Here is a 13,905-nt window from a genome sequence, read left to right on the forward strand (position 1 = left end):
TCAAACACTAAGAAAATCTGTTGGAGCTGTCAATAGAAATGATTGTGAGCGGAGTATTTTCCCCACACAGATCCTAGGGTTCCCCCACCTGCTCAATCAGCTAAAGTATGAAGTATGAAGATGTTTTATTGTTCTGCTTGATTGATGGAGCGACCTCCATCCTGATGGGCAGAGTTCACCTTGTCAAAGTGGGTGGGAACAACCCAACACCTTCAGTTAATGAACGATTAAATCTGATTACATTGTAATATGTGTGAACCAGTCGATCAGTTAGCTTCCAATGACAGCAATGGAGACACCTGTTAAGTAATGATGATGTGTGACATCAGCTTTGTCACGTCTTCATCTCGTCCCAGTGAAACATTCACATATAGAAACGTGTGACAGGAGCTGAAGTTGTGTAATGTTTAAGTGTGAGGTAATTAGTCAGCTCAGCAAATATGAACAACACAAACTGTGTATGTGCAGTTTGCCACACATCAGGTCTGAGAGTCCAGCTGCTGTATTTACACATTCTCAGGGTCTCTGACTCTCTGAGAGAAGCTCCCATGTGCTGTTCAGAGGTCTTAATCAGACATTAGATCTGTTATATGAAGAACACGCCGTACAGGCAGCTCAGTGCTGGTTACTCTACAGTGATTGGCTGATGCAGAACAGCTGTTCAGTGTGACGTCTCAGATCCACAGAGAACAGCAGGTCAGCTGATCACAGCCTCACATCATTTAACTTCTGTGATTCTTCCCCCACCTTCTCATCCGAGGCTCCTCCATCAGCTCAATCCCAGTTTTTGGACTCTGTAACCAGTGACATATCAGCTGTTCACCGTTAATAAACGTGCTGAAGCTTCCGACCAGCACGAGGCGCCTGCCAGGCAGCGCTCAGGGATATAAGAACCTGCAACCACGGTTCACTACTTCCGGTATTAGGACGTGTATTTCCGGTCTCAGTGACGCGCTGACAGTAGTCAGACTCTTAGCCTCTGTTAGCTTGTGTTAGCCGCCGTTTAGCCACAGTTTCCGGGTTCTGAGCTCACCTCGTGCTCCGGTTCCGTGTACCCGGACCCTCCGTCCCTTCACCTGTCGGCTGGGATCGAGACGGCTCCCGGTTCTGTCCGATCCGGCTGCCTCCGGACTCCGCCTTTAGCCGCAGAGCTAACCCTGCTGCTAGCGCTGCTAACGGCTAACTGTGGCGTTCGTGGGTAAGCGAGAGAAACAACGACGAGGCCGCGCACAGGTGAGTCAGCGTCACCTGCCGCTGGTGAGGGTGTCTATGGATTACACACGCGGGGTGGCGGGGCGGGGGACATCTGCTTGAAGCAGCACCACACACCTGAGCCTGCCAATCAGGATCAGCTGATCAGAATACACACACACACACACCACATTTCCGGGCTGACGATCAGCTGATCACATCACCTGTCCTGAGGTGCAGCAAGTGGAGCAGTGAGAAACTTTATTTATTTTCGTTAAACTTTATTCAGACAGGAAGTTAGTGAGGATCAGACTGTTATATGAAGCTCAGAGGTTCCTCCCACTCTCACAGGTAGCTGCATGTTCTTCAATGTCCAGGAGTCCCCTGCAATCCTGAGCTGGTCACCTGGCAAACGATCATGTCACAGCCTGAGACCCTCAAAGTCTTGTTATGGTGGCCCTATGGTCCCAATCCTGCTGTTTTCATGGCAAAAAGTCACTAAACGCCACTTCCCGTTTTACCTGAGACCTCACAGACTGTAAATAAAGATGTAGAGCTGCATGCTCTCTGATGTCCAGGAGGGGGCGGCTGCTGAGGTTCCCGCACTAAGAACAGCCTCTCACACCTGTCATTGAGAGCGGCCTCAGGTGTGTGGCTCACAGGTGAGATTAATGGAGACATGAGTCAGCTGACCCGATGCTGATGGACCACATGTCTCAGATGTTTTTCCTGAGGTCATCAGTATTTACATGTACCGGTGGGGGGGGGATAAGCTGGTCTGTGGTGTCTCACCTGGAGATTGTCAGGCTGCAGCTGGAGGATGCAGAAGATCCTGATGATCTCAGTCTGTGGTTTTTGCAGACCTCCTGACCTGCTGCCACAGCTTATCCATCATCATCATCATCATCATCATCATCAGTCTGAGCTCACCTGAGCTCCAGGAGTTTCCTTCATGAAGGAATTTAAAAGTGTTCCCTCAGAAAACATCTAAACCTCTAAAAACAGCCCCCTTTACCCGTGAAATCACGGTAGTAAGAAATACTGGTCGGACTCAATGTGAAGCTCGGATTTTGGATGCTGGGAGGGGAGAAGATGAAATGAAGAAGCGATCCTGACGTGCACACTCAGGTGCAGTTCTGCTACTTCGTGTTTCCTACTTATCTGTCACTGTCATTTCACTGCTTGTGTTTTTAGGATGGGCTTATTCACTATTTACTATTGCTGTTACTAGGGATGAACATTTATAAGAATTTAGCAATTCTGATTCCATTATTGATATTACTTATTGCTTTGATTCCTTATTGGCTGTGCTTTGAGAGTCTCCACCATATCAAAGACATTAGTCATGCACATTAACTGCACACTGTGGGTCACATGTTTGTCCATGTTGACTGTCCATGATCCTTTCTTTGTTATGATCAGTGCTGGAGTCATTACTCAAGAAAAGTAATCTATTACTCATATTACACAGAATACTTTCCTTAAAAGCTATGTAATGTGTGACTTAATTACTCTCTGGAGAAGGTCATTCATTACATTACTCGTTACCAGTGATGGGAATAAAGGCGTTACAAGTATTGGCGTTACTTTTTTTCAGTAACGACTAATCTAAGTAATTACTATTCCTGTCGTTACAACACCGTTACTAACAAGAAAATGCGGTGCGGTCGCATTACTATTTTTCAACAAACAGACGGTTGAAGCTGTCTTCATCTTACCGCACCTTATATCAGTTGCACGGAAGTAGCTTTAAGTAATCTGGGTGCTACAGCTTTAAGGAGCTGTGCGCGCTCCTGCAGGCGGCAGTCACTTTCTGCCCGACGATCACTTTTTGGCATAATATTTGGAGCTAAGGAGGCAAAACAATCGCATGAGTGCTGCTGTTTGGCTGTGGAAGAATAAAGTAGTCATGGTAAGCCAATCACACGACCACTTTAAGATGACAAAGCAACAAGGTGATATATACCAGGTTTTAAATTGTGTTGATAGGCCACGTAAAACCAGAGTGATGATAAACAATATATACACGGTGTTCAATTGTGTTAATACAGTATGTCAAAATGAAAACATCACTGTAAATCCAGACACATGAGGTTGTGCTGAAGAGAATGATACCAAACAAGGCAAAGTAAATAGTTTTCAAAGGTGAAATGTAGGGGAAAACATCAAAAGTAGTCAAAAATGGCCAATTATACCCTGGACTCCAGAGGGTTAAACTTTTTTTTTTTTTTTTTTTTTTTAAAGTAACGCAATAGTTACTTTTCAAGTAATTAATTACTTTTAGAATCTTGTAACTCAGTTACTTTTTTGAAGTAGTAACTAGTAACTATAATTACTTTTTCACAGTAACTTGCCCATCACTGCTCGTTACGTTACTTTCATGTTACTCCTTAAAATGACCTGAAACACAATGTCTCATAATTACGATTACGACTGAGCTGCTATTTTCCTCTGACACAAGAACTGAAATCAGCTGATCGTAGTGTGAGTACAAGAATCCGTAAGCGGAATCGATAGGTCCTGGAATTCTAAGGAATTGGACAACTGGGAACTGGTCCTTTTACAAGAACCTTTACAATTCTCATCCCTAGCGGTCATTAAATTGAGCCTGTCTGTTTCCTGCCTCACTCCCACTTTAATGTCATCTGCTAGCTTAATGATAACAGTTAGGATGGGGGAAGAGCTAATCCTAACACTAACGTGTCGCAGGCAGGTAAATGTTTAATAAAATAGGAGCTTCTCTGAATTCATGAAATTCCTCCTAAAGATGGACTGACAGTCTCTGAGGTGCTTCTCCAGGTTTACTACTGTCCACCTGCTGCTAGTGATGGGAGGAGCTGTGTCAGCTCGAGAAGTTGAGGCTGACGCTGCTGTTATTGATGCAGAGGAAAGTAATCGATAGTTTTTGGTATCAGTTCTCTTTGCTAGCCTTGCTCGGTACAGACTCTGCAGTGCTGAGAAAAAAATAAAGTACTGCCGTGGGGAGGTGGGGGTTAAGTTCTTCAGCTCAGTCTTTCTCTGTACTAAAATCAGCCACTCTGCTGACAGCGCACTGAACACTAACTGTGATTGGTCAGATGCTGACACCTCTAATGGCTTTTGGTGTCAAGCAGGTTCAGCTCCTAAAGCATAGAGATTAGATCATCAGTGTCTCTGTTTCTGTGATCTGATTTAAAAAAAAAACAAAAAACCTGCAGGTTATTGATCTCATGTCATCTGATTGGATGAAAGGTTGGATCGGTTGTTGGTGATTACTGAGATGACTTTATCTAAACAAGCCATGTTAATCAATACTCGTGTTTAGTGTAAAGTTATTGATCGGAATAAAGGTGACTGATTGTTTGCAGCTCTGAGCTGAGAACCTAAATCCCTTAATGATCTGTTTTCAGAGGTGGTTGAGGCTCTGCCCCCTGACTGTAGTCATCAGTGAGTTCATCTGTGTGTTCCAGGTGCGGCACTCAGGTCTTGACCTTCGCTCTGAGGACGCAGTAGCAGCCATGTTGACCTAGAGTCGTCATTGGCGGTGGTGAGTTCTGAGCACGAGCAGAAACGACGGGCAATCGCAGCCATGTCGGAGAACCAGGCGAACAACAACAATGTCCCGCTTAACAACAACAACAACATGGGACCCAACCGCCTCCGCAATCCCAACCTGAACCAGAACCCCCTCATCAATGTCCGCGACCGCCTCTTCCATGCGCTCTTCTTCAAGATGGCCGTCACCTACGCACGCCTATTCCCTCCGTCCTTCAGGAGGGTCTTTGAGTTCTTCGTTCTGCTCAAGGTGGGGCACAGCTCACCTGTCAGCAGGATGTAATCACATTACTGATCAGTCAGTCTGTTTCTGAATAGTGATCTCAGGAACACGTCACAGTATTGGTAATGGTCAGGTGTTTCAGGTGATCACAGATGTTTCAGGTGACTCCTCTCCACAAATAATTCAGTTAAACTTTATTTACATGCTTTTATTCTGCAACGTAAAGTCTGCAATACAGAAGAGGAAACCTAGACGATCAGATGACCCACATCTGAGCAGCACGTGGTATAACAGCACAGTGGAGAGGAAGAACCTGTTAGAAGGAAGTTCTATCTACAACAGAGGCAGGCTCAGCAAGGGCAGTGGGTTGGAGGTGGCAGGAAGTGGAGAAGAAACCCTTAGAGTATTATGGGAAGTCTCCCAGCAGCCTGTTCCTTTAGTAGCGTGAATGAGGTAGGGGACAGGGTCCCGATACAAGCTGGTTCCTCTGTGGAGTCAGCGGTGTCCTTACAGAGCGTTGTCTCAGACATTTGAGCATGCTCAGTGGGCAGGTTTATGTTGCGAATGATGTAGGTGAAGCTGTGAGGAGCCAGCAGAATTGCTTTACACAGAGACCAGAAACGATTGCTAACCCACAGAGGAAGGGTCTTTGGTGACTCTGCAGACAGGTTCCAGATGTTTACTTTCTTTGATCAGAGGACATTTATTGATTTTGATGTGTACATTTTATTGTTTTTATTAGGGGTGCAACGATACTCGTATAGATATTGAACCATTCGATACAGTGCTTTCGGTTCGGTACGCATATGTATCGAACAATACAAAAATTTTATTTATTTTATCAACTTTTCTTCTTACGATGCTGGTCTGTGTTGAGCGCTCAGTGGATCTGCATTCGACTACTCCGCCTAGGCTGCACTGTCAGTGCAGATCCAATGAGTGCAGCACAAGCTAGCAAGACAGAAGCTAAGCTTGTTGCAACATGGCAACTGCCTCAACGCTACCCGAAATTGAACCTCCCCCACCCTCATTCAGATCTGGCGTTTGGAACTGTCTTGGTTTTCATGTGAAGCATGACCCTGATGGTAAGCGCGTCATGGACAAAAGTAAAACAGTATGTCGGATGTGCCACGCAATGCATCAATTGGTGGGAACTAGTGCGTTAGCGCAGTTAGCTTGTTAACGTGTTGACGCCGTCCAGCCCCACGCACGGGGCGATCCGCGGTAACTCGTTAACGGAGATTTGCCGCGTTATGGCGTTAATGTCATTTTAACAAGATTAACGCTGACAGCACTAGTGGGAACACAACGAATATGACTGCACATTTACGCCGACATCATCCTAGTGCAAAGACAAGTGGAAGCAGACAAAAACAACAAGCACGCATGTTACAAACTTTACCCGAGTCATTTAGACAGCCGTTAGCACACGATTCTCCTTATGGGGACCTGATATGTTTAATATGCTGCTGAGAATATAGCCCAGAAGAAGCTTAATAGTATAGCTTTTATTTTGGAAAGAGCCATTTCTCTGTAATAAACTCTCTTTTCCAAAGATGAGTGATTTCTCGATCAGATAGATTTATTATTTTAATTATTTTGTTGTTTCAGCAACATTAAATTTAAAAACTGTACTTTTGAGTTAAAATATATATTTATAATTTTAATGACAAATTAAAAAGGCATGAACGTTTGTTTTTTTTTGTATCGAAAAAAAAAAAAATCGAACCATGACACCAAAGTATCGAACCGAACCGTTAATTTTGTGTATCACTGCACCCCTAGTTTTTATTTTATTGGTGACGTATTTTATAAACTCTGGTTGCTGTTAGAGACTCACTGATGCAGAAATGAGATTACGGTGACACAACCAGCGCTCGCTGACATCTCTCTAACCCGTCCTCAGGCACTCTTCGTCCTCTTCATCCTTGCCTACATCCACATTGCCTTCTCTCGCTCACCCATCAACTGTCTAGAGGTGGTAAGGGAGCGCTGGCCCCGTGACGGCATCCTGCGGGTTGAGATCCAGAGAAACTCGAGCCGGGCACCCATCTTCCTTCAGCACTACGACTCGGCGAGCCTCCATGATGAGCTGGATGCCGAGGAGGAAGGAGGGGGGCTGGCGATGGGCGGGCTCAGCCTTGCGATGCTGCCCGACGAAGAAGTGGAAGAGGAGGAGATGACTGTGGAGATGTTTGACAACAGCTCAGTGCAGGTGATCTTTCTCGCTCTCTTTCTCACTCTCTCTCACATGCACACACGTTGAACTTTGATAACGTTCTTCTGTAATAGTTGGATTTTTTAGATGTGTTAGATGTTATTTGTTGTACTCTGTTTATTCTTTTTTGTATTTGAACTTTAAAATCTGTAATGAAAATTTATATAAATTTATAAAACTAATAAAAGCCCTAAAATTAACCTTAAATACTTGTTTTTTTTTTTTTTTTTTTCCAAATTTTACTTAAATTTAGAAGAAAATTAACAGAAATGATGTCTTTGCCATCACTGGTGTTGGTGATTCTAGTGTTAAACCACAGCATCAGACAGCCAGCTCACCTGCACAGGTGTAAACAAGCTTTGCTTGGAGCAGGTGAGCTAAAAGGAAGTGACAGACCTTAACAGCGCTTCCTCTTTAGCATCAGAATTGTGAATCACGTTCACATCCTGGTCCTGCAGAGCTGCAGCGAGTTCTAAATCCTCTGCTTATGTCACTTCTTGTTTTCCGTGTGTGTGTGTGTGTGTGTGTGTGTGTGTGTGTGTGTGTGTGTGTGTGTGTGTGTGTGTGTGTGTGTGTGTGTGTGTGTGTGTGTGTGTGTGTGTGTGTGTGTGTGTGTGTGTGTGTGTGTGTGTGTGTGTGCGCGCGCGCGCGCAGGTCTTCATAAAGTTTGAGAGACACACAGATTTTGGGCTTCCAATAGAAACGAAAAGTAGTAATAAGAAGATGGCGGTAAAACACTTGTTGGCAGGTGTGCCCTCTGGTGGTGTGTGAGCTCAGAGTAGTTCTGTGTATCTGGGGACTTAACTACCCCGAACACCTGACTCAGGTGAACTTTAAACTGCTATTGGCTACTTCAGGCCTTGCGCACACGGGCCCCGAGTCGGGATCTTGCACTGATCCCGATCGCTGGAAGAAACACGCATTTCTGACCATGCCAACATAGAGCCGCTTGGCAGGTGTTTGCAGACACGCCGGCATCATACAATCATACTACAACCTCCAAATGACTCTTTCGTCCTGTCTTCCTCCCATCGCCGTGTTCTGTCGGAGGTCAGCAATCAAAGGGATGTTTTTGGTGGAACAAAATGTGTAAGGAAACGTGTATTCACCAACCAGTTTGCAACTACTTGCAAACTGGTTGGTGAATACACGTTTCCTTAGCAACAACAGGGTACCGGGAGCCTTTTGTATGAAACCCACAGTTGGGGGTTGTGATGAGCGTTGCTCAGTGTCCCATTGAGTGCACTCCCTCAAGCCAGAGTAATGTGATGACCGCCAGTATTCATATTACTCCCTGGATACTCTCAGATTAAAAGCAGAAATGACCCTCAAAACCTTCTGCTGTCCTGCTGCAGTTTGAGTTGGACATCGAGCCCCGCCTGAAGCCATCTCTGGTTGGTGCAGGAGGAGGAGGAGCTTCAGGAGGAGGAGGAGCCAACGACAGCCAGGACGTCTCGTTTAGCCAGACCACTAAAGGTATGCAGCCGCTGCAGGACTCAGTGTCTGAGCTGGAGATGATGACCCGAGCAGGTAAACCGTTCTCCACCCCACCCCTGCCACCTCACCTCCTTTAACTCCGCCTCCTTATTCAGTCCAGAAACACCTGCTGAGCTGTTTAATGTTTCACAATTTAAGATTGTATGTATTTATTTTTGTGTTTTTCTGATGTGGTTGTTTACTTTGTTGTTCATTGTCGCAGTGTGGCCTCAGGAGGAGTACATCGTGGAGTACTCGCTGGAGTATGGCTTCCTGCGCCTCTCTCAGAGCACCAGACAGAGACTCAACATCCCTGTCATGGTCGTCACACTTGGTCAGACTCTGAGCCGCCGTGTCACATGACCTCAGCGTTGGCCAACTTGCACTCCCTAACCGCGTCTGTGTCTGTTCGCAGATCCGATGAAGGACGAGTGTTTCGGAGATGGCTTCAGTCGTTTCCTGCTCGATGAGTTTTTGGGCTACGATGACATCCTGATGTCGAGCGTGAAGGCGCTCGCCGAGAATGAGGAGAACAAAGGTGGGGTGGGCGCTGTAAATGGAGGGTGGGGCAGGGCACTTTGGTGTGACGCTACATTCACTGATTGGCTTCAGAGAGCAGGTGTTTACTTCCAGTCATGTGACACAGCTCAGGTGTTTGTGTGGTTCTCTGCAGGATTCCTGAGGAACGTGGTCTCCGGTGAGCATTACCGCTTTGTCAGCATGTGGATGGCCAGGACCTCCTACCTGGCCGCCTTTGTCATTATGGTCATATTTGTAAGTACAAATACAGTAAATGACCCACACTGATCGTTCGGGTTCGTTCAGTCGCACGATGTCACGACTGAGTCTCGCGTTCTCCGTTTCAGACTCTGTCGGTGTCCATGCTGCTCAGATACTCTCACCACCAGATCTTCGTCTTCATTGGTCAGTTCCTCATACCATTCAGTGTTGACCTTTGAACCCGAGCCTCAGGTCTATTCTGACTCTCTCTCACCCCCTACAGTTGACCTCCTGCAGATGTTGGAGATGAACATGACCATTGCCTTCCCAGCAGCCCCTCTGCTCACTGTCATCCTGGCCCTCGTAGGTGAGTCCAGATCCCATTCTGTTTGAGGACGCTTCTGAACCTCTGTCACCTGGGTCCTGACGCGTGGCCGAGTTCTTTCCGTTATCTGGCTTCCCTTACCCTAACACTGGCAGTCAGGATAAGCGGCTGCGTGGGGCCTGTTATCAACCCAGGCCCACGTGCCCCTTCACATCAAAGGGTGGCAGCATCTGACAAATCATAGAGGGGTATTTCATAGCTCATATGACTCCTCTACCAAAGAAAAGTGTTCCCCCTGCTCCAGAGATGTTATCAAAGGGTTATAAAAAATCTTTAAAGATTATAAAAATATATCAGTAAAATGCAACACTGTTGTGAAAATGATGTGATAAATTCCTCAGAAACATCTTAGGTTAATCTGGACACAAGCATTTTAATTCCAGTCAGTAGTTTTATGGCTGAGTAAATACTTTTAGTTTACTTTTCACAGAATTCTCTGTCATATCAGGGAGTGAGCTTCTGGAATAGTCTGCCACTGTCGGTGAGGGAAAGTACAAGTCTACCCATCTTTGAGATGCAGTTAAAAGGGCGGCTGAGGGACACACAAACATGTGATCATGTTTAATAATCATGCTTTATATTGGACGTGAAAAAGAATTATTGTGTTACAAAAAGGGAAACAACTATTAGTGTAATGGGTCAGTGCAATATCAGGACAGTCAGGGCATGTGCAATACTGGGGTTTGTGCAATATAATTGATGTGTTTCCGTTATTGTTATCTATATTGTCCTCTGTGTCCACTCTTCTTGTCATTGTTGGTTCTAGTATAATGTGATCACCGTTTTTGTCCTTGTCACATGACCTGTAAATAGTGTCTCTGTATGTTTTTACTAACTTGTGTTTAACACCAACCTGCCAGAGGGTCTGCAGATGGAAATTAGCCCAAGGCTATAATCTGGCATCTTTCTAAATAAAATAAAATAAATAAATAGAAAGCAGCGAGAGAATAAAAACTATGGTTTGCTAGTAAAGATTAAAAATAACTGAATTTAAACAGGCTCAGCGCTACATAGAAATCTGATCTAAGGTGAGCAGGTACAGTGCAGGTTAGGGCCTGCATGTCTGCTGTGATGCTGTTTACAGTCAGTCCAAAACGCTGCAGCTAGCTTGCTCACTTTACAAAAGTGAGAGGTCACGTGACTCCAGTGTTAGCAGCCTTACACTGGAGTCATGTGACTGCAATTTTTTTTTTTTTTTTTTTTTTTTTTTTTTGTTGTTGTTTTTTGGGATCCTGTTTGTTCAGTTTCAATAAAGATTAAAGTCAAAGCGCTGAAGGTTCCTGGCAATAAAAACAAGCGTCAAATTAAAAAAATGTTTGTAAACAGACTGGATGGATGTTAGCCTTGGTTGGGGGGTGCGGCTTACATTTAAAGCTGACCTGTGATGTCACTTTCTGTCTCAGGCATGGAGGCCATCATGTCAGAGTTCTTCAATGACACAACAACGGCATTCTACATTATCCTCATCGTGTGGTTGGCAGATCAGTACGACGCCATCTGCTGCCACACAAACACCAGCAAACGCCACTGGCTCAGGTGAGGTCACTTTCTGTGTGTGAGGTCATTGTTACAGAATTAAGTTAAAGGGGTTCCTGGCCATTTGATCAATAACCAGATCGATCGGGCTTTGGCCATTTTTATTGTGAATGTCTCTTGTCAGCCTGCAGACCTTCAAGACTGATCATGTGATCTGTTCTCCCTGCAGGTTCTTCTACCTTTACCATTTCGCCTTCTACGCCTACCACTACCGCTTCAATGGCCAGTACAGCAGCCTCGCCCTCGTCACTTCCTGGCTCTTCATCCAGGTAAGTGTCGTCATCCTCATGCCTGTGCTAAGCCCCTCCCCTCAGACAGTAAATCTAACATTTTTGTCCTCTCGCAGCACTCCATGATCTATTTCTTCCATCACTACGAGCTTCCGGCCATCCTGCAGCAGATCCGGATCCAGGAGATGCTCCTGCAGAACCAGCAGGCTGGTCAGAACCAGACAGCTCTGCAGGATAACCTCAACAACAACATTGGCACTGCCGCCGCTGGAACGGGACCCGCCAATGCCCCCCAACCAGGGCCGACCAGTGGAGCTGAGCCAGGGCCTCAGACAGATTCCCTTCCGTCCCCTGCGGAAGGTGGAGCCTCAGGAAGCGGGGAGGTGAGGGCGGAGCTGAACTGGGTCGCTCACACAGCTGCCATCCTCACTGAAGCCCTGACGTCGTCAGTGGATGCGGGAGCCAGCAGCGGTCAGGGGCCAGCTGAGATCAATGTGGTGGCCGAGTTCTGGATGGGAGGGGGAGCAGTAGGAGGGAGGTCCTTAGGTGGGAGCGGAGCCTTTGGAGGTCAAGATCCAAACTCTATTTCTGTAGAATTTAAACCTGCACCAGCTCCTCCAATCACAGAGCAGCATGAGGCGGGGCCCTCAGAGGATGTGGGGCCCTCACAGGCAGAGGGAGTTTTGGAGGAGGCAGGGCCCTCAGAAGAGTGCCCCTCCCACACAGACTGTCCCCCCTCACAGAGTGCAGACTGCCGGCAGCAGCCGTCCTGAGGCTACTGACATCGCCTCACCTGTGAGACAGCTGATCAGCTCATTGATCGAATGAACAGGTTTTATTTGATTTTTTAAACTCATTGATTAGCTTGAGGGTGGCGCCTCCCTCCAGGTCACGTGAACAGAGGGCAGGGATGCGATAATTTATTCTGCTGTTTTTTTTTTTTTTTTTTTTTTTTTGTTGTTTTTGTTTGTTTTTTTTGGGGGGTGGAGTATGGATGGTTTTTCTTTAGACGGTGTCTGAGGTTGGAGGTCCATCACCATGGAAACCGAAAGCAACACCCTGAACAAATGAAGCTTGAAGCAGAAACTTTTTTTTTTTTTTTCTTTCTTCCCCTCTAATCAATAAACCCGAGTGTCTCTTTCTCAAACATCAGCCTTTTCTTTGATTCTTCAAACAAAGCTGATCGATCAATTGGCTCATCAGAGCTCTGCTGTTACCGGAGGATTTTCAAAATAAAATGCATGGCGTTAACAGACGTTTTATTTATCTTGAAAACCCTTCTAACATGAACGTGTTGTTACGTGATGAGTTTATTCAGACTTCATGTAAAACCTGAATCTGTTTGTCCATAGAGGAAAAAGCTTCACAATATAAGCCCTGACAGCAGGAAGCTGCTGCCACATGGTACACACCAGGCCTGAGTGGTTTCACTTCATTGATCAAATTATTAACTGATTATCAATAAAGAAAAATCAGGTTTCTGCTGCTGGCTGAAAGGATGAAGCCAAGCAGTTCTGGTGTGCCTGGGGGCGGAGCCAGTGAGCTACAGACAAGAAGTCTGATGCAACCTTTCAGTTATTGATCAGCTGATCAGTTATTGATTCTGACAGACTGAAGCACAAACTCAACTTAAGTTGCTTTTTTTTTTTTTTTTTTTTTTTGTCTCATCTGCTTTTGTCTTGAGGGAAATAATTGAACAGGAAGTTTGGACTGTCAGCAGCTGAGCGAGCTGATTGGTTGTGGACTATGACTGACTGTCACGCTCTGCCTGTTCATCTATCAAAATGGCGAATGATGCGGTGGGTCTGATGGCAGCGTGTTTGCTCTGACCGCTCCCCTCAGACATCTGCCAAACACATTTTTGGGGGAATGGGACACATGAGATGCTCTGAACCAATCAGGAAGCCTCATTTAAAAGCAGCATTTTGGTCAAAGTGAACACCTGTTTGCGTTCTTTGGATAAATGATGGTCTATAAATCCGTAGGGAGGGGAAAGGAACTGATCCCTCCCATCAGGTGAACTTCATCAATTATTGATTGGATATCAGAAACAATTGGTCTCTGAGTGTCTGTTTTTGTTGCTGTGAAGTAGATGGAGCCTGAGCGTGACTCTGGCTGGGGGGGGTGGGGTTCTTCTTCGTGCCTCTCTGCTGAGGACTGTAGCCTCATTATTGATCATCAAAATGTATTTACCTGTCAGACCAGTAAAACCAGTAAAAGCAGTGGTCGCCACCCATTGTGTGAATGCCTCCCTTCTTTCACACCATCCACACACACAGGGATTTTATTCTGAAATGACATACACCAGCAGCAGGAAGTGAAACTTCTCATTACCTGTGAAACCTTTCAAGAAAAAAGGCATTATACATGGATACTTTCAAAATAAAAGCCA

At 45.7% G+C, this 13,905-nt stretch overlaps 1 protein-coding gene across 3 annotated transcripts; it reads left to right on the plus strand.

Moving 5' to 3' along the window:
- The first annotated feature begins 731 nt into the window (after positions 1-731).
- On the plus strand, positions 732-13,746 carry tmem259 (transmembrane protein 259). 3 transcript variants are annotated; one of them, XM_040039954.1, is made up of 12 exons: positions 732-1,233; positions 4,641-4,975; positions 6,855-7,163; positions 8,522-8,696; positions 8,866-8,976; positions 9,058-9,180; positions 9,316-9,416; positions 9,509-9,566; positions 9,646-9,729; positions 11,151-11,283; positions 11,453-11,552; positions 11,630-13,746. In XM_040039954.1, exons 2-12 carry the CDS (start codon positions 4,760-4,762, stop codon positions 12,284-12,286), a joined length of 2,067 nt encoding a protein of 688 aa, XP_039895888.1. In that variant the 5' UTR covers positions 732-1,233; positions 4,641-4,759; the 3' UTR covers positions 12,287-13,746. The 3 variants fall into 3 exon arrangements, with proteins under 3 accessions (XP_039895888.1, XP_039895891.1, XP_039895889.1); XM_040039957.1 differs by having other exon boundaries at positions 733-1,233; positions 8,522-8,642; XM_040039955.1 differs by lacking the exon at positions 732-1,233 and adding an exon at positions 1,280-2,319.
- Positions 13,747-13,905: the final 159 nt, after the last annotated feature.

This window comes from Simochromis diagramma, unplaced genomic scaffold (genome assembly GCF_900408965.1).
Source record: "Simochromis diagramma unplaced genomic scaffold, fSimDia1.1 OVJJ01000026.1, whole genome shotgun sequence".
Taxonomy (NCBI): domain Eukaryota; kingdom Metazoa; phylum Chordata; class Actinopteri; order Cichliformes; family Cichlidae; genus Simochromis; species Simochromis diagramma.